At 47.8% G+C, this 24,412-nt stretch overlaps 1 protein-coding gene across 1 annotated transcript in view; it reads right to left on the bottom strand.

The window, feature by feature from the left end:
* Positions 1 to 24,412, bottom strand: part of XRN2 (5'-3' exoribonuclease 2) — a 140,420-nt gene that overhangs the window by 51,160 nt on the left and 64,848 nt on the right. Inside the window, exon 15 of the mRNA XM_073557405.1 lies at positions 5,869 to 6,000. Coding sequence (XP_073413506.1) covers positions 5,869 to 6,000 — 132 coding nt within the window. The remainder of the gene's footprint in view (positions 1 to 5,868; positions 6,001 to 24,412) is intronic.

Raw genomic sequence — 24,412 nt, forward strand, 5'->3', positions numbered from 1 at the left:
GTACCGCCTCCATCACTGCTGCCATCCTGCCAAGGACTCTCATGGCAAAGAGGAGAGATCGGGGAGGATTGCGGAGGAGTATGCGAACTCCCAGACGGAGAGCCAGTGCCTTGTCCCTGGGAAGGAGCACCAGACCCCTGGAGGTGTCGAATAGCATGCCCAGGAAGGTCAGGGACTGACTCGGGGTAGTCGATGACTTTTGTAAGTTGACTAACCAGCCCAAGCGACTCAATGTCGATTGTGATTGAGACGCTGACCTCGCAGTCCTTGAAGGTGGAAGCCTTGATGAGAAGGTCGTCCAGGTATGGAACGACTACAATGCCTCTGGAGTGTAGAATGTCCATGGTAGCTGCCATGATCCTGGTAAACGTTCTGGGAGCCGTGGCGAGTCCGAACGGGAGAGCCACGAACTGGTAGTGGTCCTGGTTGATCGCGAACCTGAGAAATCTTTGATGGGCGGGAGCAATTGGTATATGCAGGTATGCGTCTTGTATGTCTATGGAGGCAAGATATTCTCCCTGCTCCATGGACGCAATGATAGACCGAAGGGACTCCATGCGAAAATATCGGACCCGTACATATTTGTTGAGTTGTTTTAGGTCTAGTATGGGCCGGACGCTGCTGCCTTTCTTGGGGACTACGAATAGATAGGAGTAGAACCCTCGGAAGCGTTCGGTCGCGGGAACCGATACTACGACTCCTGCTTGAAGGAGAGAGGAGACCGCTTGGTGGAAGGCACGAGCCTTGTCTGGCGGTTTTGGTGAAACAGAGAGGAAGAACCGGTTCGGTGGACTGGAAGTGAACTCTATCTTGTATCCGGAAGACACTATTTCCCTGACCCACCTGTCTTCTGTAATAGGCAGCCAGACTTGCTGAAAGAGTAGAAGTCGTCCGCCTACTGGTGAGGTGTCTTCCGGAGTTCGGGAGTCATGATGAGGCGAAATTCTGAGGTTTTCCTCCCTTTGGTTTCGCCTGGCCTGCTTTCGACTGCCAGGTCCTGTCCGGCCTCTGCGCCGCCCGTGGGATGTCCCTGTGTGGAGAGCGGTTACGATTTTGTGCTGGGCGCGAGACGGACCAGTCCGAAGAATTCCGAAAAGATCGGAACCGTGTTTGGTTACGCCGTTTAAACGTGCGTTTAGGTTTTAGTTGAGGGAGAGAGGTACTATTACCCCCAGTGGCGTTGGATAGCATTGTGTCCAACTTTTCACCGAAAAGCCGTCCACTGAAATAAGGGAGATGCGTGAGGGACTTCTTTGAGGCCGCATCCTCTTTCCATTCCCGAAGCCAGAGGATACGCCGAATTGTGATGGCATTTGCCGCTATCCCCGCTACACCTCTTGCGGAGTCAGGGGCTGCATGAAGCATGTAATCTGCTACTACTGCTATTTCAACCACTTGGTCCGACAGCTCAGGATTTGAAGCTTGGAGGCCATCTTGCAATACTTTGGCCCAAGCCAGAATGGTCTTAGCCGCCCAAACTGAAGCGAACGCGGAGGCCAGGGAAGCCCCTGCCGCTTCGAAAACTTAACGAGCCATGCGTCCTACCTGCCGGTCTGCTGCGTCCCTGAGGGTTGAGCTATCTGGCAGTGAGAGAAGGGTCTGTGCTGCTAGTCTAGAGACTGGGGGGGTCCACTTTGGGTGGATCTGTCCACTGCTTGGTGTCCTTTTGGGGGAAAGGGTACCTAGCCTCCAAATATTTGCGATTGGTGAATTTCTTCTCAGGCTGCGAAAACTGCTTAGTAAGGATCGTGTGAAATTCCGGGTGGTTAGAGAAAACCTTAAGTGGTTTCAGAACACCTTCAAAGCAAAACTTGTGTTCTGGGGCTTCGGGGGTTGGATCGGAAATGTCGGGCACCCGATGGATGGAAGAGATTATGTCCTCAACCAGTGCTGTATTGCTAGGGGGACAAGGGACCAGAGACCGCTTCGTTTCGTTGTCTGAGTCGGAGTCACAGATGCCTTCCGAATCCTGCGTATCGTTGAGGCGTTCCCTGGTGGGTGAGCTAGGGCGGAGGTCTTCTGTAGTCGTGGGTCCCTGCGGAGATCTGCATTGTCTGTCTCTGGTAGGGGACGGTCTAGGCGATCTGGAACTACGGTGCCTCTCCCTGGAGGGGGATGACCGTGTGCTATGGGATGACGCAGAGGAACGCGACATGTGGGTCCGCTTACGTCTGGGAGAGCCAGAAACGGCCTGTCCCTGAGCGGGACAGAGCCTGGAGTAATGTGGAGGTTAGGTTATCTATGGACTGTGTCAGACTGCGACATCTGGGTAGCCCATTCCGGCGTGGTAGCAGCCGCTGAAGCATTGGTAGGAGCCTCTTGGGGTTCTGACCCAGGATTCTGGATACAGTCCCGACAGTGGGGGTACGTGCTGCCACTGGGGAGAGTGGTTTTGCAGGCTGTGCAGAATGCATAAAAGCAGTCCTGCCTGGTTCTCTTGTACCTTGAGCCTGGCATATTGCTCAGAGCGCGGAAGGGCTGGCTATGAGAGAGCCCTACAGGGGTGGATATGCAGGGGAAACCTATAGGAGAGCCTTACAGGGAATCCGGATTCACAGCCGAGCACAAAAACCCGAGCTGTGATCTTACCCCACCATTGTGCGCCTAGGTCCAGCGCCGAAAATCCACAGTCCTGTGCCCCCCCGGAGAACGGCTGGTGATGCCTGCGTCAGAAATGGCCGCGGAGAGGATGAGGGAGAAGGGGGCGGAGAGCTGAGGAAGAGCGCGCAGAGATGTGTTAAAACGCACCCTTTCTGCCTCGATCCGCCCCTTCTATGACACTGTGGAGTGTCATTTGTCATCCGGGGGTGGGTTGGGGGGCGGAGAGGAGGCGGCGACCTCAGCTAGGTCGAAGCAGCGGCCTAAATTAGACATCTATGCCCAGAAAGGGCTCCAGGCCGGCGCGGTAGTCCGGGAGGGGGGTCAGATTTTAACCGGACCCCTCCCCGGATTGAAAGGCAGGCTAGCGGTGGGGCCACAATCTGAAGCGGGGCCCTGTGATGGGTCCCCCTGAGGCGCTATAGACTGATGCTGCCGCAGAGACCGGGGCGCAGGGAGCCCTGTGTCTGCATGTGCTATGCCTGCCTGCACTCCCCCCGGCCCCGACAGAAGCCCGCAGCTGGCTGGGTTCCCTGGATACTGTGCAGGTTGCCATGGTACAGACCCTACCTGAGCCGTCTCAACCTAATACCCCAAGAGGGGGATTAGGGAGGGTGCTGCTATCACAGTCAGGGGGCTTCTTCCTCGCCTCGACCTCAACCCAAGACCAAAAGGAATTGGGGAAGGAGGGGGGGTCTCAACTTTGAACCAGCACCCGCAGGACTGGGGAAGGAGCGACATGGGGAACCGCCATCTCAACTTCAACTGGGCACTCCATAATAGGGGGCCGAGGAAGGAGACATGCCGGGAGTCTCACAGAAGACCAACTTTTCTTCATCTGTCATCCGGAAGAAAAAAACAGACAAATTCTTTAGGTGTGCCTCCTTGCGACACTAAGCAAAAACTGGAGAAGGCTGAAGCCGTCCAGGGGTGTATACTGCAGAGGAGGAGCCATAGTTAATCTTTTTCAGATTATGCATAGTGTCGCCTCCTAGTGGACAGCAGCATAACACCCATGGTTCTGTGTCCCCCAATGAGGCGATGGAGTAAATCCGCAGTATGTGCACATCGTTTTCCAGTTTACCATTGAAAACAATGGTACTGTACAACGCACCTAAATCTGCTGCGGACCCGCAGGGCCAAAACCGCTGCGCATCCGCAGCAGAATCCACACCGTGTGCACATACCCTTACTGGGAAATTCAGAGTTAATAGAGAGGGTCCTGACAGGTTCAGGTTTGCCACAGAACAGTTGATCACAGTGGATTCAAGTTGGGGATTACTTAGCTAGCAACAAGGAATTGTCCAAAGTTGAGAACCACTTTAAGGCCTTGTTCACACATTCAGTATCTGTAAGCCAAAACCAGGCGTGGGTGAAACATACAGAAGTGGTGACGTGTTTCTATTATATTTTTCCTCTGATTGTTCCACTCCTGGTTTTGGCTTAGAAATACTGATGTAAAATACTGACCAAATACTGGACATGTGAACATGGCCTCTCTCATTCAATTACCAAGTTTTTTAAATTTTTTTTTACAATGATTGGATTGTCAGATCTCATTGGACATTTAATCAAATAGGAGTACACCATTGGGAAAACTGTAGACTAATGGGGAAAGGGGAGGATAAAAAAGTGTGAATAAAAATCAACTTATTAATTAATATCTATTAAAACCATTGAATCCATATACATCCAAATTGAGGATGTATATTGGGTCACAGAGATGTGATGTAATTATCACAACTGTGACCCACTAGGTCCCGATTATAGTGCTAGGATGTAGAGATATTTTATGTACAGCTCTGGCAAAAATTAAGAGACCACCACATCAAAACCCTGTCATGGGCAGCCCATTCTCCAGACCTGAACCCCATTGAAAACCTCTGGAATGTAATCAAGATGACGACGGATAGTCACAAGCCATCAAACAAAGAAGAACTACTTACTTTTTTGCCCCAGAAGCAGTGTGAAAGACTGGTGGAAAGCATGACAAGACGCATGAAAGCTGTTATTAGAAATCATGAATATTCCACAAAATATTGATTTCTGAACTCTTCCTGAGTTAAAACATTAGTATTGTTGTTTCTAAATAATTATGAACTTGTTTTCTTTGCATTATTTGAGGTCTGAAAGCACTGTTTGCTTTTTTAAAAATTTTGCCCATTTCTCCTTTTCAGAAAAAAAACATCAAAATTTATTGCTTGGAAATTCGGAGACGTGTTGTCAGAAGTTTGAAGACTAAAAGAACAATTTACATTTTACTCAAAAATATACCTATAAAGAGAAAAATCAGACAAACTGAACATTTGGAAGTGGTCTCTTAATTTTTACCAGAGCGGAATATTTAATAAGATTCCTGACCTTTGTCCATTATAAATTATTGGTCAGGGAATTAACATCCCTAGTAATTGTATATTGGGTCACAGAATTTTAGAGCCACACAGGAGTTATCCAATGTCTGCCTGTATCGGATTAAACTATAAGTAATAACCTATTAACATCCTATTACAGGGTCAAGATGTCTTAACAAGACTATATGTTGCCGGCCAATATAAAGTATATATCACCCATTTTATGAAAATGAAGGACTTGTGTCCGATCTACCGTATACAGGACTGGTATATGATGTAAAATTGATCTAAGGCAGTGTAACTCCGCTGCTATTATAGAAGACGGAACGCCGCAAAATTGATCTAACACGCGAGCTGCATCCAATCTATGTGCGGCTACTATGGGAGACTGCTGTATGTATAAGCAGTGCTATAAGGAAACGGAGCTCTGACAGCATACATGTAGCCGAATGATCTAACACAAGAGACACATCCACTGTAAGTATAGCAGCTGCAGGCACGGCCTCCCTGGGGTCAGTGACAACGTCAATGTATCCCAGCATGCATCGGGATTCTAAAACAGTCAGCAAACAGGAACAGTAGGGAAAAAAAAACAAAAAAACCAAAACAGAATAGTGAGAATGATAGGGACTTTTAATTAAAGTATATTAGAATAGAGACTAGCTTATGACATTAAATAAAAGACATTAAGGATTAAAATAAAGGTTAGTTTAGGACAGAACTTTTAAGGCTTATCTAATTATAGTGTCACGCAGATAAAACAGACCTGTGAATAATACAAATATCTCAATACATTCGAATGAACAACAAATGTTATTAAATACAAAAAAAAACTTAAAATAAACTTTATAGCCAAAGGGATTCTAAGTACTATTACACTCACTGTTCTAAAAATCTGAATGATTGGGCTCCCACTTACCGAACCTTGCATTCTCATTTCGTAGGCAGTTTGTCTTGGGTTGACAACGGCGCTTGGGTTAGACATATCTCTCCGCCCCAGGGCCTGAGGTGCAAACTGTCCAGTGGGGGTAAAAGCTGGTCTTTCATTCCTCTAAAACACATAAAATAAAAAAATTGTTTGACTTCATAATATGATGTGCACTTCCACATCTGAACTTTCAGTGGAGGTTTTAGGAGAACTAAACATTTAAATTCGAGTTCTCTTTTAACCCCTTTACCCCCAAGGGTGGTTTGCACGTTAATGACCATGCCAATTATTACAATTTTGACCACTGTCCCTTTATGAGGTAATAACTCGAACACTTCCATGGATCCCGGTGATTTTGACACTGTTTTCTCGTGACATATTGTACTTCATATTAGTGGTAAAATTTCATTCATAACTTGCATTTATTTGTGGGGAAAAAAACAGAAATTTGGCGAAAAATTCACAATTTTCCAACATTGAATTTTGATGTCCTTAAATCACGGATATATGGCACACAAAATACTTAAGTAATATTTCCCACATGTTTACTTTACATCAGCACCATTTTGGAACCAAATTTTTTTTCTTGTTAGGAAGTTATAAGGGTTAAAAATTGAACAGCGATTACTCACTTTTACACCACCATTTATTTTTTTTAGGGACCACATCATATTTGAAGTCACATTGAGGGGTCTATATGATAGAAAATACCCAAAAGTGACGCCAATCTAAAAACTGCACCCCTCAAGGTGCTCAAAACCACATTCAAGAAATTTATTAACCCTTCAGGTGCTTCACAGAAATTTTTTGAATGTTTAAAAAAAAAACATTTAACTTTTTTCACAAAAAAATACCGTATATACTTTGTGTATAAGACGAGATTTTCAGCCCTTTTTTTGGAGAATTTTATGGGGGCATAATCTATGGAGCATCTTATGGGGCCATAACGTTTATGGGGCAGCATATGGGGGCATATTATTCTATGGAGCATCTTATGGGGCCATTATTAACCTTTGTGCAACATTACATGAGGTGTATATTGTATGGAGCATTTTATGGGGCCCATCATGAACTGTATGGAGCATTACATGGGGCTCCTGATTCAATATGGATATTCAAAAACATTTAACCTACTGATGTCTCAATTAATTTTACTTTTATTGGTATCTATTTCTATTTTTGAAATTTACTTTTTGCTGTTGCATTTTCAACCCTAGGCTTATACGCGAGTCAATAAGTTTTCCCAGTTTTTCGTGGCAAAATTAGGGGGGGGGGGGGTCGGCTTATACACAAGTGTATATGGTACTTCAGGTCCAATTTTTTTTATTTTACGAAGGGTAACAGGAGAAATTGGACCACAAAAGTAATTGTGCAATTTGCCCTGAGTACGCTGATACCCCATATGTGGGAGTAAACCACCATGGCAGAGCTCAGAAGCATCGTTTGACTTTTTCAATGCAGAATTGACTGGAATTGAGATCGGATGCCATGTCGCGTTTGGAGTCCCTGATGTGTCTAAACAGTGGAAACCCCCCACAAGTGACCCCATTTTGGAAACTAGACACCCCAAGGAACTTATCTAGATGTTTGGTGAGAACTTTGAACCCCAAGGGCCTCACAGAAGTTTATAACGTACAGCCGTACAATTAAAAAACTCATTTTTCCACAAAAACGATCTTTTCACCCCCAATTTTTACTTTCCCAAGGGAAACAGGACCCCAGATGTTATTGTGCAATTTGCCCTGAGTACGCTGATACCCCATATATGGGAGTAAACCACTGTTTGGGCACATAGCAGAGCTCGGAAGAGAATGAGCGTCGTTTGACTTTTTCAACGCAAAATTGACTGGACGTCATGTTGTCGCGTTTGGAGAGCCCCTGATGTGCCTAAACAGTGGAACCCCCCACAAATGACACCATTTTGGAAACTAGACCCCCCCAAGGAACTTATCTAGATGTGTGATGAGCACTTTGCCCCAAGCGTTTCACAAGTTTATAACGTAGAGTCATAAAATAAAAAATATATATATATGATTTTTTTTAAACACAAAAATGATCTTTTTGCCCCCAATTTTTTATTTTCCCAAGGGTAGCAGGAGAAATTGGACCCCAAAAGTTGGTGTGCAATTTGTCCTGAGTAAGCTGATACCCCATATGTGTGGCTAAACCACTGTTTGGGCGCATGGCAGAGCTTGGAAGGGAAGGAGCACCGTTTGACCTTTTCAAAGCAGAATTGGCTGGAATTTAGATCAGACGCCATGTCGCGTTTGGAAAGCCCCTGATGTGCCTGAACAGTGGAAATCCCCCCAATTCTAACCTCAACACACCTCTAACCCTAATCCCAACCCTAGCCTTAACCCTAACCTTAAACCTAACCTTAACCCTAGGCCTTAACCATTGCTCCTACTGGCCAGTTTCCTACTCCACACTGATGAGGGGCAATACCCCGAAACAGCTGTCTGTGGATGGATACCATGTTTTGGCATAGGTGCTTTCTTTCATTGGAGACTGCCCTTCCCGTGGTTGTTCCTTCCCGGGGAAAGACCTGGCTAGTCATTGCTTGCGTTGAGAAACGTGATGGTGTCTCCGCGGCTTGTGTTTTGCATGTTTTTACATATTTCCCATAAGGGATGGGAGCATTGCTCTAGAATCACTGCGTTGAGAAACGTGATGGTGTCTTCGCAGTGTTGGATGTTGATCTCCATGAGTTCATTCATCCTCATTTTTCACAGTCTTCTACTAGGCATTGCTCCTACTGGCCAGTTTCCTCCTCCACACTGATGAGGGGCAATACCCCGAAACAGCTGTCTGTGGATGGATACCATGTTTTGGCATAGGTGGTTTCCTTCATTGGAGACTGCCCTTCCCGTGGTTGTTCCTTCCCGGGGAAAGACCTGGCTAGTCATTGCTTGCGTTGAGAAACGTTATGGTGTCTCCGCGGCTTGTGTTTTGCATGTTTTTACATATTTCCCATAAGGGATGGGGGCATTGCTCTAGAATCACTGCGTTGAGAAACATGTGATGATGTCTCCGCAGTGTTGGATGTTGAGCTCCATGAGTTCCATTCGTGCTCACTTTTCATAGCCTTAACCCTGGGCCTAGCCCAAACCCTGGGCCTAGCCCAAACCCTAACGGGAAAAAGGAAATTAATACATTTTTTTGTTTTATTATTTTTCCCTAACTAAGGTGGTGATAAAGGGGAGCTTGATTTACTATGTATAGCGGATTTTTATGTTTGGCAGCTGTCACACTCTAAAAGTCGCCTTATTAGTTTTTGCATCACCACATTTTGAGAGCTATAATTTTTCCATATTTTGACCCACAGAGTCATGTGAGGTCTTATTTTTTTGCGGGACGAGTTGACGTTTTTATTGGTACCATTTACGGGCACATGACATTTTTTTATTGCTTTTTATTCCGATCTTTGAGATGCATAATGACCAAAACCAGCAATTCATGAATTTCTTTGGGGGGAGGGGGGGTTATCGCTAACATCGGTCCGCATGTGGTAAAATTGATAAAGCAGTTTTATTCTTCGGGCTAGTACGATAACAGCGATACCTCATTTATATCTTTATGTTTACATGGAAAATTATTTTTGCATCGCTTTATTCTGCGAGCTATAACTTATTTTTTTTGTTGATGACGCTGTATGGCGGCTCGTTTTTTGCGGGACAAGATGACGGTTTTAGCAGTACCATGTTTATTTATATCCGTATTTTTGATCGCGTGTTATTGCACTTTTTGTTCGGTGGTATGATAAAGCATTGTTTTTTTGCCTTTTTTTAAGGGTTCAGTAAAGGGGTTAACTAGTGGGACAGTTTTATAGGGCGGGTCGTTACGGACGCGGCGATACTAAATATGTGTATTTTTATTGTTTTTTTATTTACAATAAAAAGAATTAGGGAATATTGTTTTTTTATTTATTTAGGATTTTAAAACTTATTTTTGCACATGATTTTTTTTTTAACATTATATTGTGCCAGTGGGGGACATCACTGTATAGTGTCAGATCGCTGATCTGACACTTTGCAGTGCACTGTGTCAGATCAGCGATCTGACAGGCACTGCATGCAGCTTCTCAGCGCCTGCTCGCAGCAGGCACTGAGAAAGCCGCCTCCCTGCAGGACCCGGAAGGCCCCCGGCTGCCATCTTGGTTCCGGGGGTCTTCAGGGAGGAGGCCCTTGGAACAACGCGAGCACTTCGCGTTGTTCCGAGGGTTTCAGGAAAGCATGCAGGGAGCCCCTTCCCTGCGCAATTCTTCCCTATGCCCCCAGTACACTGCAATCATGTTTATTGCAGTGTGCCAGGGGTTAATGTGCCGTGAGTGGTCCGTGACCGCTCCTGCCACATAGTGCCGGGTGTCAGCTGTGTTATAAACTTCTGTAAAGCACCTGGTGGTTCAAAATGCTCACCACACATCTAGATAAGTTTCTTGAGGGGGTCTAGTTTCCAAAGTGGCATCACTTGTTGGGGGTTTCCACTGTTTAGGCACATCAGGGGCCCTCCAAAAGTTACATGGCATCCAGGGCTGTGGAGTCGGAGTCGTGGAGTCGGTGCTCATTTTGGTGGAGTCGGAGTCGGAGTCGGTATAAAATGGACCGACTCCGACTCCTAAAATATATAATAAATTGGGTACAGTAATTCAATGCAGGATGTGCTGAATATTTTTTCATAGGAGTTTGGGAAAGTTATGAAATGTCCTATAAATGGCTGTTCTATTCCTGATCTAAGGCTACATTCACACACAGCGTTTTTCCTGTGTTTTTTGAGGATACGATTTTCAGCAGCAAAAGCTGATCATCTTTTTAAAAAACCGCATCACCTGAAAGGTTTTTGAGCTCATAGATAATGTTTTCAATAGCAAAAGCAGATTAGAAATCTGCTCTATCTATCCATTTATCCATATCTGTCTATCCATATCGTATCTGTACCAAAAAGAAAGAAAACCGGGTAGTACACCAATATATATTCTGTTCTATCTAAATATCTTGATTATTGGATCATAAAAATGATTAAATGTCTGAGGTTCACATTGTACTACAATAAATTTTTCACTTAAATATAAGCAATATGTGTGGGAGTCGGAGTCGGTGTAAGGGAAATTGAGGAGTCGGAGTCGCAGGTTTGGCTTACCGACTCCACAGCCCTGATGGCATCAGCTCTCGATTCCAGCCAATTTTGTGTTCAAAAAGTCAAACCTTTCTCTTTCCCTTCCGGGTCCTGCCATGTGCTAAAAAAGTGGTCTTCCTCCTGACAAGGGGCATCAGCCAACTCAGGAGAAATTGCTCAACAAATTTTGGGGTCCATATACTCCTACTATCTTTGCCAAAATAAAAACTTTGTGCTAAAAGATAATTTTTGAGGAAAAAATGTGATTTTTAATTTCCACGGCTCTACGTTATAAACTTCTGTGAAGCACCTGGGGGTTCAAGATCCTCACTATGCATCTAAATACATTCCTTGAGGGGTCTAGTTTCCAAAATGGAGTCACTTGTGTAGGGAGGGTTCCACTGTTTAGTTACATCAGGGACTCTCCAAATGCGACATGGCATCCAATCTCAATTCCAACCAATTTTGAGTTGAAAAAGTCAAACCGCACTCCTTCCCTTCCAAGCTCTTCCAGTGGCCCAAACACTGGTTTTCCCCCACATATGGGGAATCCGCATACTCAGGACAAATTGCACAACAACTTTTGGGGTCCAATTTCTCTTGATACCCTTTGGAAAATAAAAAATGGGAGTGAAAAGATCATTTTTGTGGAAAAAATATGATTTTTTTATTTTCACGGCTCTACGTTATAAACTTCTGTGAAGCACTTTGGGGGTTCAAAGTGCTCACCACACATCTAAATAAGTTCCTTGGGGGGGGGGGTTAGTTTCCAAAATGAGGTCACTTATGGGGTTTCCACTGTTTAGGTACATCAGGGGCTCTCCAAACGCGACCAAATGGCATCCGCTCTCGATTCCAGCCAATTTTAGGTTCAAAACCTCAAATGGTGCTCCTTCCCTTCCGAGCCCTGCCATGCGCCTAAAGAGTGGTCTTCCTCCACACATGTGGCATCGGTGTACTAAGGAGAAATTGCACAACAAATATTGTGGTTCATTTTCTCCTGATAACCTTGACAAAATAAAATTGTGTCCGAAGTAAAATTTTTGTGGAAAAAAACACCATAGTTACATACCGGTAGCCGGTTTTTCCGGACCCATGACAGCACACCTGAGAGGGAGGGATCCGCCCTGCCAGGACAGGAACCTACTGAGATATAAGGGGCGGCACCTCTCCCCCGCTTCAGTTGGTTACAGAGCATGAGAGGACTTCCCAGTTAGCTACATGTTTATCCAACACCACATCACACAAATGCACCCTACTAATCGTGCACACCCATAGGGTGAAAAGGGGGGGGGGGAATATACGGGTGCTATCATGGGTTTCCGGAAAAACCGGCTACTGGTTAAGTAACCATGTTGGTTTTCCCTTCACCCATGACAGCACACCCAAGAGATTTTTGGATACTTCGAAACACCAAAGGGAGGGACCACCGCTTGCAGCACCCTCCTACCATAATAATAATCTTTATTTATATAGCGCCAACATATTCCGCAGCGCTTTACAGTTGAACAGTTTCAAAAACAACAGTCAAAGGTTAAGTCAGCAGAGGAGGATAGGTTTAATCTATAGCGCTTAAAGAAGGTCGAAGGTGAGGCCCAGGTAGCGGCCTTACAAATTTGGTCAATCGATACCTCTGCCTTTTCAGTCCAGGAGGTAGTCACGGCTCTGGTGGAATGAGCCTTGATGCCGTCAGGAATCGGAACACCACTAGCTGAGTAGGCTACACTAATGGCTTCCCTAATCCATCTGGCAATAGTCCTTTTTGAAACTCCATAGACTTTTCTGGCACCCTGAAAAGCTACGAATAGGGACTGGGACCTCCTCCACTGGCTTGTGACAGATATATATTTTAGCAGGGCTCTCATAACGTCTAAATTATGGAATTTTTCCTCCCCTGGGTTTTTTGGATTTTCGCAAAAAGGATGGAAGGATAATCTCCTGACTTCGATGAAAATCTGATACTACTTTAGGTAGATAAGTGGGGTCTGTTTTTAATACCACCCTGTCCTGAAAAATTTGTGTATAGGGTGGATTCACTGAGAGAGCCCGCAAGTCTCTTACTCTACGGACCGATGTAAGGGCCACTAAAATGATCGTTTTTAGGGTAAGATATTTTATGGGTAGTTGTTGTATTGGCTCATATGGTTCTTTTGTAAGGGCCTCTAGTACCAGGTTTAAATCCCAAGGGGCTATTCTAGGTATTGGGATAGGCCTAGACCTATGGCAGGATTTGATAAATTTGGCTACCCATCTATTTGCTGCCAAGTTGCAGTTATAGAGTGCACATAGTGCAGATACTTGAACTTTAAGAGTGTTTACCGCTAACCCCAGCTGTAATCCTGATTGCAAAAACTCCAAGATGGCACTAATCAGGGGCTCTTGCTCTAACGGCTTAGCTATGAATTGCAGGAATTTATTCCATGTTCTGCCGTAGATATTAGTCGTCACCGGCTTCCTACTTTTTAGCAGGGTGGCCACCAACCTGGGAGAGAACCCTCTATCCATTAGAAGCGACCTTTCAAATTCCACGCCATCAGATGGAATCCTTTGACCTGAGCGTGGAATATTGGATCTTGAGCTAGTAGGTCCGGGATTTCTGGCAGAACCCATGGATCTGAGAGGGACGTCATTCGTAGCAGAGCGAACCAGGGCCTTTTTGGCCAGAATGGGGCAATTAGGATCACCTGGCTTGATCGTTCCTGATCTTTCTGACTACTGTTGGGATCAGGGCCACTGGGGGGGAAAGCATAGGCTAGTCTGAAGTCCCACAGAATCTGTAATGAGTCCGCTGCCCATGGTTTTTCCCTTGGGTTTAGTGAGCAAAACCTCTCTACTTGCCTATTGTTTTTGTTGGCAAAGAGGTCTATCACTGGTTCCCCCCAAAGCTGTATTATTTTTTGAAAAACGGACCAATTTAGAGCCCATTCCCCTTGCCTCAGAGTATTGCAGCTCAGAAAATCGGCCTCTATATTTTCTGCCCCCTTTATGTGCAATGCTGTTAGGGAGTGTAGGTGCTGTTCCACTCTGTAAAAAATGTCGCTGGCTGCCTTCATTAGGGAGTGTGATCTTGTACCCCCTGGTGGTTGATGTACGCCACTGTTACTTTGCTGTCCGACATGATCCGGCCATTGCGGCCCCTGAGTAGGGGAATAAAGTGTCTTAGGGCTTTGCTCACTGCCCACAGTTCTCTCAGGTTGGAAGATGTGCCCATCTCTTGAGGCCTCCAGGAACCCTGGGCCACATGACCCCTTAGGTGTGCCCCCCACCCCGAGGAACTCGCGTCTGTTAGTATTATATCAGTTGTCTGTCTGTCCCATGGCATTCCTGAAGCCAAGTTTTTCTTGTTTAGCCACCAGTTGAGAGAGTCTGACCACTAAGGAAAGCTCAAATCTTCCTTCTAAACGCCCTCTCAGCGATCTTTGTGCTAACAGACCCTCCCCCTGAAGCTGTCGGGTGTGAAATTGAGCCCACCTGACTGCCGGAATACACGACGTCAGGGTACCTAGTAGAGACATCGCGTTCCTCAAGGTCATGTGAGGTTGGTCTCGGGCAGCCAAGGTCACCTTCTCCACCTTTTCTATCTTTGTATCGGGTAGCAGACAGGCTTGCTGCTCTGAATCCAGGATAAATACTAGAAAGGTCTGTTTTGTTAGGGGCTGTAGTCTCAATTTTTTGAAAGTTATCATCCACCCTAGTTCCTGTAGGGTGTCGGTCACCCGTCTCAACTGTACCGTACAGTGGTCTTCTGAGCTGCCCACTATTAGGAAGTTGTCCAAATAGGGTATTATGACTGTGTCATGAATTCGGAGGAAGGCTGTCACCTCCGCTACGACTTTGGTAAAAACCCTCAGGGCTATGGATATGCCAAATGGAAGAGCCCTGAATTGAAAATGCTTAAGCACGCCCGGAATAGAGAGCCACTCTCAAATATTTTTGATAACCTGGGTGGATGGGGATGTGATAGTATGCATCCTTTAAATCGACTAGGGCCATAAAACAATCTTGATGTAGCAGTTTCATGGCTGTAGCTACCGATTCCATCTTGAAGGTCTGATTTTTTTATCCACCGATTGAGGCCTTTGAGGTTTATGAATGTCCTGAATGATTGTTCTGGTTTTTTTTTTTTTTTTTATCAAAAAAAGGGGGGAATAGAACCCCGTTCCCTCCTGTATATTCGGGACTTCGGAAAGGACCTGCTTGTCTACCAGGCTCAGGATTTCTGATTCTAAGGCCAACTGCTCTTCGATCGCCTTCCTGATAGGGGTAATGACAAACGCTGCTTTTGGCTGGCGAATAAAGGGGATTTCCAGGCCTTCTCTTATGATGCATAGGATCCAGGTATTGGAAGAGATCTTTCCCCAGGCCTGAGAAAAGAGCGCTAATCTCCCCCCTACCGGAATACTGGTGTCATTGTGGGGATTTTTTTTTTTTTAAGTGGATGTGCCTCCACCAAACATAAATCCGGACTCCTTTTTTCTTTTATCTTCTTCTATCCGCCGGAGGACTACCCCTGTCGAATCTTCCTCTCCGAAAGGGTGGCCTTCTCTGATCTGCCGGAAAGCCTTTTTTTTTGTCGCTTGCTTTCTCCAAGATATCATCTAGGTTTTTCCCCGAATAAAAATCGACCACCGCATGGGAGAGAGCACAGTTTAGCTTTAGACTGTAGGTCACCTGGACAGCCTTTAAGCCACAACGCGCGTCTGGTGGCATTTGATAACCCTGCCGCCCTAGCTGTCAACCTCAGAGTCCGCCGAGGTGTCTGCCAAAAAAGCTGCTGCCCCGTGCAGAAGATACATATCTGCCAGTATTTTTTCCCTTGGGTACTTTTGACGCTAGTCTCTCTTCTAATTGCTGCAGCCAAACCATTAGGGAACGCGCTGTGCAGGTGCCTGCTATTGCAGGCTTCAATCCTCCTGCTGCTTCCTATGCATGCCTTAGGTAGGAATCCGCTTTTTTGTCTAGCGGGTCCCTAAGAACCCAAGTCTTCCAAGGGCGGAGCCGATTTTTTGGAAGACCTGGACACCGCTGCGTCGAACTTTGGGACTGTCCTATATTTCTGCGTCCTTATGCTCAAAGGGGTACCGTCTCTCAGAGGAGGAGGGAAGAGCCCGTTCTCTCGGGTTTCCTCCATTCTCTCTCAATGAGCGCTTGGACCTTTTCATTGACTGGAAAGGTCCGTTTTTTCCTCTCTTGTAGCCCCCAAACATGACATCCTCCAGGGACTTAGCCGCTTTTTCTTCCTGTAGGCCCATCGTTGCCCTGATGGCCTTGAGGAGAGCATCCGTGTCTTCTACTGGAAAACATGGTTTGCCACCCATGTCACTGTATGAGGATGGGTGTTCGGTCTGAGACAAGGCCGAGGAGGAGCCTGATGTGGAACTAGGGGGATTCTTTCTACTTTTTCCCTTTTTTCAACAAGGCTTTAATTGAACCTTCCATCTCTGACCTAATGGCCAATATAAGGTTGGTTGCAAAACTAGGCGCTTCTTCTGCCATGGTTCGCTGAATGCAACCGGCGCAGAGGTCCTTCTGCCAGTCTCTTGCTAGGGGGCTTTTACATATGGCACAATCCCTATTGTTGTTCTTACTCCCCGCTTTCTTGGAGTCCCGACTTGGCGACTGCTGCTTGAACGGCTTTCATGCTTGCGGCCGGAGGGCTGCAAGGGAGGCTGAGTCGGTGGAGACGGCTATCGCTCCTGCTCTGACTGCATGTTGGTCCGCCCGCCATGCCGCTTTTCCTCTTTAAATATACTGCCTCCGTCCTGGTGGGCGTCTCCCCCCCCCTGCGACCGTCGGCTTCAGAAAGGTTGACCGGCGTCACGACACCGTTGCCTGACGTCAGCCGGCACGCCCATAATCCCCTGCGCCGCGGCTCTCCCTCGCTAGGTGCTCTGGGGGAGCGAGACCTCGGGCATGCGCGAGGAGAGGGAGGCACGGTGGAGCCTCCAGGGACGCTCACACGAACCCGGCGCCCCAGGGATCACCGGGGACTGTGCTTCCAGGACCCGACAGCCAGCGCTACAGGTGAGCCCTGTTCTTCCCGCGCCGGGACGGGCCTGGGAGCTTTTGCCATGATAGGCACCGCTGACAGTGGGATTCCTTTCCAGGACAGGAACCCAACTGAAGCGGGGGAGAGGTGCCGCCCATTATATCTCAGTAGGTTCCTGTCCAGGCAGGGCAGATCCCTCTCTCAGGTGTGCTGTCATGGGTGAAGGGAAAAGTTAAATGTTCATTTTTTCATTCCACGTTGCTTCAGTTCTTGTGAAGCACTTGAAGGGTTAAACTTTTTGAATGTGGCTTTGAACACCTTAAGAAGTGCAATTTTTAGAATGTTGTCACTTTTGGGTATTTTCTGTCACATAGGCCCCCAAAGTAACTTCAAATGGGAGGTGGTTCCTAAAATAAATAGACAAGAAATTGAGGAAATTTTACCACTACCATAAAGTAAAATATGTCACGAAAACAATCTCAGAATCAGTGGGTTCCGTTGAAGCGTTCCAGAGTTATAACCACATGAAGTGACAGCGGTCAGATTTCAAAATTAAGGCCTGGTTAATAACCTACAAAGTGGCTTGGTCATTAACGGGTTAATAGAGGGCTAACAATATGATGGGATCGAGGGATTTGCTTTTGGGGCTGCTGCTTGACATTGAGTACTACTGCTCAGCTTACTTGTAACCAGAATACCCAAATCCTTCTCCTGATCTATAGTCCCGAGTATAAACCCATGTAATCTATATGCAGCAATAGGATTACTCAATTCTAGGTGCATTGCTCTACATTTACAGTGGATATGGAAAATATTCAGACCCCTTTAAATTTTCACTCTTTATTTCATTGCAGCCATTTGGTAAATTCAAAAAAGTCTCTCTCATTAATGTACACTCTGCACCCCATCTTGACTGAAAAAAAACAAAACAAAAAAAAACAAAACAGAAAAGTAGATATTTTTGCAAATTTATTAAAAAAGAAAAACTGAAATATCACATAGTCATAAGTATTCAGACCCTTTGCTCAGTATTGAGTAGAAGCACCCTTTTTGAGCTAGTATAGCCATGAGTCTTCTTTGGAATGATGCAACAAGTTTTTCACACCTGGATTTGGGAATCCTCTTCCATTCTTCCTTGCAGATCCTCTCCAGTTCCATCAGGTTGGATGGTGAACGTTGGTGGACAGCCATTTTCAAGTCTCTCCAGAGATGCTCAATTGTGTTAAGTCAAGGCTCTGGCTGGGCCAGTCAAGAATAGTCACAGAGTTGTTCTGAAGCCACTCTTTTGTTATTTTAGCTATGTGCTTAGGGTCATTGTCTTGTTGGAAGGTGAACCTTCAGCCAAGTCTAAGGTCCAGAGCACTCCCGAAGAGGTTTTCATCCAGGATATCTCTACTTGTCCGCATTCAGGTTTCCTTTAATTGCAACAAGACGTCCTGTCCCTGCAGCTGAAAAACACCTCCCTAGCATGATGCTGCCACCACGTTTCACTGTTGGGATTCTATTGGGCAGGTGATGAGCAGTGCCTGGTTTTCGCCACAATACCGCTTAAAATTATCACCAAAAAGTTTTATCTTCGTCTCATCAGACCAGAGAATCTTATTTCCCATAGTCTGGGAGTCCTTCATGTGTTTCTTTAGCAAACTCTAAGCGGGCTTTAATATGTCTTGCACGGAGGAGAGGCTTCCGTCGGGCCACTCTGCCATAAAAGCCCAACTGGTTGAGGGCTGCAGTGATAGTTGACTTTGTGGAACTTTCTCCCATCTCCCTACTGCATCTGTGGAACAAAGCCACAGTGATCTTGGGGTTCTTCTTTACCTCTCTCTCAACAAGGCTCTTCGCCCACGATTGCTTAGTTTGGCTGGACGGCCAGGTTTAGGAAGACTTCTGGTGGTTCCAAACTTCTTCCATTTAAGGATTATGGAGCCTACTGTGCTCTTAGGAACCTTGAGTACTGCAGAAATTCTTTTGTAACCTTGGCCAGATGTGTGCCTTGCCACAATTCTGTCTCTGAACTCCTTGGCCAGTTCATTTGACCTCATGATTCTCATTTGGTCTGAAATGCACTGTGAGCTCTTACATAGACAGGTGTGTGCCTTTACAAATCAAGTCCAATGAAGCAGAAGAACCATCTCAAGGAGGATCACAAGAAAATGGACAGCATGTGACTTAAATATGAGTGTCTGAGCAAAGGGTCTGAATACTTATGACCATGTGATATTTCAGTTTTCTTTAATAAATTTGCAAAAAACAGGATTTTTGGGTTGCTTACCGTAAAATCTGTTTCTCGGAGCCTTCATTGGGGGACACAGAGACCATGGGTGTACGCTGCTGCCACTAGGAGGCTGACACTATGCACAAAAAAAAGGTTAGCTCCTCCTCCGCAGTGTACACCCCACCGACCGGCAGGAGATTCCTCAGTTAGTGAGAAAGCAGTAGGAGAAGTAACAGAATAGATTGAAAAACAGAACAGACAACTCAACTGTAGATAACTAACAAAACATAAGAACAGGAGTTGTAGAACATGGGAGGGTGCTGTGTCCCCCAATGAAGGCTCCGAGAAACAGATTTTACGGTAAGCAACCCAAAAATCCTGTTTTCTCTATCGCTTCATTGGGGGACACAGAGACCATGGGACGTCCCAAAGCAGTCCCTGGGGAGGGAGAACAAACTTCCATCAGGCCAGCGGACTCACCACCGCTGCCTGCAGAATCTTTCTACCTAGGCTGGCATCTGCCGAAGCGTAGGTGTGGACTTTGTAGAAAGCAAAGCTGCAGCGCGGAAGCTCTGTGGCGCACCGCCCAGGAGGCACCCATTGCCCGGGTAGAGTGGGCTCTAATTCCCGGACGGGCCAATCGATGTTTGACCCGGTAGGCCTCCAAAATTGCCGATCTGATCCAGCGAGCAATAGTAGCTGTGGAGGCCGGCTGACCTTTCCGCGCCCCCTCTGGAATGATGAAGAGAGAGTCTGTCTTCCGCAAAGGAGTCGTCCTAGCTAGGTAGACCTTCATCGCCCTGACCAAGTCCAGCCTGTTCAAGGACCGCTCCCGAGGGTGAGCTGGACCCGGACAAAAGGACGGGAGAACAATGTCCTCATTCAGGTGGAAAGTGGACACCACCATAGGACGGAAAGAGGGCGGAGATCGCAGAACTACCTTGTCCTGGTGGAGTACCAAGAAAGGAGAGCGGCAAGAGAGGGCCGCCAATTCCGACACGCGCCGGATGGAGGTGATGGCTACTAGGAAGGCTACTTTCCATGAAAGGAGAGATAGGGAAACTTCCCTGAGAGGTTCAAAGGGAGGACCTTGCAGAACCTCAAGAACCAAATTAAGATCCCAAGGCTCTACGGGCGCTCGGTACGGAGAAGCCGCATGAGCCACACCTTGAAGGAAGATTTTGACCTGAGGACGGGAGGCCAACGTCTTCTGAAATAAAACGGACAGCGCCGAAACTTGACCTTTTAAAGAGCCGAGGGCAAGGCCTGCATCAAGCCCTGCCTGAAGAAATGCCAGGACAGAAGGGAGCGAAAAAATGCATGGGCGGAATGTCGTTAGCCTCGCACCAAGTGAAATAGGCCTTCCAAGTACGGTAATAAATTTTGGAAGACGATGGCTTTCTGGCCCGGATCATGGTCTGAATAACTCGATCCGAAAAACCTGATCGTTTCAAAACCTCGGTCTCAACAGCCATGCCGTTAAATTGAGAGGCCGAGAATTGCGGTGGCAAATCGGACCCTGAGACAGCAGATCTGCCCTGTCTGGAAGCTTCCAGGGGGCGTCCACGAGAGGGCTGACGACGTCCGCGAACCAAGACCTTCTGGGCCAATTCGGGCCATGAGGATGACTGGAATCCCTTTTGCCTTGATTTTCTTCAACAGCCTGGGAAGAGGCAGGGGAGGGAACAGGTAGGGGAGCTCGAATGGCCAGAGCGTCGACGCCCACTGCGAGGGGATCTCAAGCCCTGGATACAAACTGTGGGACTTTACTGTTGAGGCGAGAAGCTAGCAGATCTACGTCCGGGGTTCCCCAACGACGGCAAAGCTGAAGAAATACCTCCGGATGTAGGGACCACTCTCCCGCCGCCAAGACGCTCGCGGCTGAGAAAATCGGCGGCCCAGTTGTCCACGCCGGGAATGTGCACCGCGGATATTGCCGGGACTGAAACCTCTGCCCAATGAAAAATCTTGGACACCTCTGCCAGGGCTGAGACACTCCGTGCCCCCCCGGCGGTTGACATATGCCACCGCTGTGGCATGTCTGTCTGAATCCGGGTAGGAAGGCCCCTGAGAAGTCTCTCCCAGTGAACGAGAGACAGATAAATCGCTCGTATCTCGAGAACGTTGATCGGCAGGGTTGACGCCTGCGTCGACATCGACCCTGAACAGTGTGATCGCGGAACACTGCTCCCCAGCAGAGGAGGCTGGCATCCGTCGTCACAATCTGCCAGTGAATGGGGAGAAAAGACCGTCCTAGGGACATTATAGGAGACGTCAGCCACCAATTGAGGGACTGCTTGACCCGGTATGAAAGACGAACTGGGCGGTCCAGAAAAAGAACAGACCTGTTCCACCGAGACAGGATGGCGTGTTGGAGAGGTCTGGTGTGAAATTGGGCAAAGGGAACCGCCCCTGTCGCCGCCACCATCTTTCCCAGGACTTTCATTGTTGTTCGGAGAGATGGAAGTCGTAAGATCTGTAGCGATCGTACATCCCGCTGCAGGGAGCAAATCTTTTCTTGTGGGAGAAAAACCCTCGATCGACGAGTGTCGAACAATAGACCCAGAAACACAAGACGTTGTGTCGGAACAAGACAGGACTTCATTTTGTTGATGAGCCACCCGAAATTGGACAGGTAAGACTTTGGTGAGCTTGATGAAAGGACGGAGCTTTGATCAGAATGTCGTTGAGGTACGGAAAAAGAACGAGACCTCTGATTCTCAACAAGGCCATCAACGCCGCCATGATCTTTGTAAACACTCTGGGAACGGTGGCGAGACCGAACGGCAGTGCAACAAACTGGTAATGTTCCTGGCGAAACGCAGGAATTTCTGATGGCCGGAGAATATGGGAACGTGTAGATAGGCATCTTGGATGTCTATTGAACACATGAACTCCTGAGTGTCCATGGGAGCGATTACCGACCGAAGAGACTCCATTCGGAAATGACGCAGTCGGACTCTCTTGTTGAGTAACTTGAGGTCCAAGCTGGGGCGAACTGTACCGCCTTTTTTCGGCACCACGAACAGGTTTGAATAAGACCCCGTGAAACGTTCTGATTCGGGAATGGGCACAATCACTCCGGAACTGAGGAGAGAGGCGATGGACGCGAAGGACCCCGGAACTAAGGCGGGATCTTTTGGAGGTCGGGACTCGAAGAAACGATCCCGGGGACGAGAAACGAACTCTATCTTGTATCCTGATGATAAAACCTCCCCGACCCAAGCGTCCTCTACTGAGGCCAGCCAGACGTCTCTGAAGAAAAGGAGTCGACCTCCTAATTGGGAAGGACCCTCAGGAGTTCGTTGATAGTCATGCTGATGTGGACCGTCCAGATCTGGATCTGGAGGATCTGCCCTGGGAGTTGTGAGATCACCAGGAGGGAGTGGGTCTGAAGGACACAGTTTTTCTATTCTGGCGTGCCTGCGGTCTCTGTTGGTTAGAGAAGATGTCTGCCGCATTGAAGTGGTGGAAAGTCCAAAAGGACCGAAACAGACGTCTTAGCGGAGGTCTGCGAGGCTTGGACTGAGGGAGGAGGGAACTCGTGCCTCCAGTGACGTCCTTAATAATCTGGTCCAGCTGGGATCCGAAGAAACGCGCTCCCTGAAAAGGCAGATTGGTAAGGGACTTTTTTGAAGACAAATCCGCCTGCCAAGCCTTGAGCCAAATTGTACGTCGGATCGCTACCACGTTGCTTGACGCGTGATCTGCGCAAGACGCGGCATCCAAGGAGGCAGAAAGCAGATAATCCCCTGCATGAGATATCTGGTTGGCCAGTTCGGTCAATTGCTCTGGTTGGGCTTTATCTAGGATGCCCTTGCGGAGATCCTCTGCACAAGTGGCTATGGCCTTCGCTACTCAAGATGAAGCGAATGCTGGGCTTAGTACTGCTGCAGCCGCTTCGAATGTTGACTTTGCTAAAGATTCTATAATTCTATCATTAGAATCCTTTAGTGACGCCACACCTGAAATCGGGAGGACCGTGTTGTTAGAAAGTCTGGACACGGGTGCATCTACCGAGGGGGAAGCGGACCAGTTGTCGGTGAGCTCCTTGGCAAACGGGTACAGCACGCCGAGGCGCTTCCCTCTTTGAAAGCGCCTGGTCGGATTTTCTCTTTCCCTGATAAGGATCTTGCCAAACTCAGAGTGGGAGGCGAAGACACTGGAAGGTGTTTCTGCCCGTCTGAACGAAACCTCCTGTTCTGAGGATTTCGCAGGGGAGTCTGAGAATGCGAAGGTGTGGTTAATCGCCGCAATAAGGTTCTGTACCGTAACCTTCATGTCCGCGTCCTGGTCCGAATCCAGCTCTAAGATCACTTCGGATGACACATCCGAGAGCGCTTCACCTGGCTCGGGTGAGGCGGCACGGGAGATCGACTGCTGGGAAGGACTATGTGGGGATGTGAGGCCAGAAAGGGAACCCGGCCGGAGGTCCTGTCTGGGCCTTTTGCGGCTTCTGCTGGCTGGCTCAGATGGAGCATCATGTGACCTGCTGGACCCTGCAGAAGTGGACGGCTACTAGGGACTGAGACGCTCTGGTGAGGTCTGCCACAGATTGTGAAAGAGACGAGGCCCAACCAGGAATGGGGGGTTCGCTTCCACGTGGCGCAATAGATGACTCCTGGACGGGGTCTTGCTGAATGGGATTGCTGAGGGGAGTTTGCGATTGCCAGAGGAGCATGCGAAGAACTGGACTAAAGAACCCGTGGGGACCGGCGGACGGCCACGCTCCGCCTTAGAGTTAGGCATAATGAAGAAGGAAATAAGGACCCTGAAGAACTGCACGGAAGGTTGGGGGGAGGGCGTGAGTCTGCAGATGCAGAGCTACTCACGGTCCAGTGTCCTTAGAAAACGTGCCACACGACATGTCTGAAGATGTAGGGCAGCGGAGAGCGGAGTCCGGCTGACAGGCTGCGAAGATGGCGGCCGCCTGAGAGGAGCAGGAGGAACGTGCGCTTTCAAGGGAAGAAGGGCGGAGCTAGCCGCCGAAGCTGAAGGAAGGCACCGCCCGCTGGCCAACAACAGGCTAGGATCAAGGAGAGCGGTGGGCGGGCCTAGAACAGGCGGGAGAGAAGCCCGCTTAGAAGAAAGGGGCGGGGGGGCGTGGCCGCGACGCAGAAGGCGGCCCGAAATGAAGCAGGGGCCTAAATTAAAAGCGGCGGCCGCCTGTCAGCGCGGGGCGGCGCGGGGGTCCCGCAGCGCTGCCGCGGCAACCGTTC

This window comes from Dendrobates tinctorius, unplaced genomic scaffold, assembly GCF_039654945.1.
Source record: "Dendrobates tinctorius isolate UK_male_01 unplaced genomic scaffold, ASM3965494v1 ptg000250l, whole genome shotgun sequence".
NCBI lineage: Eukaryota > Metazoa > Chordata > Amphibia > Anura > Dendrobatidae > Dendrobates > Dendrobates tinctorius.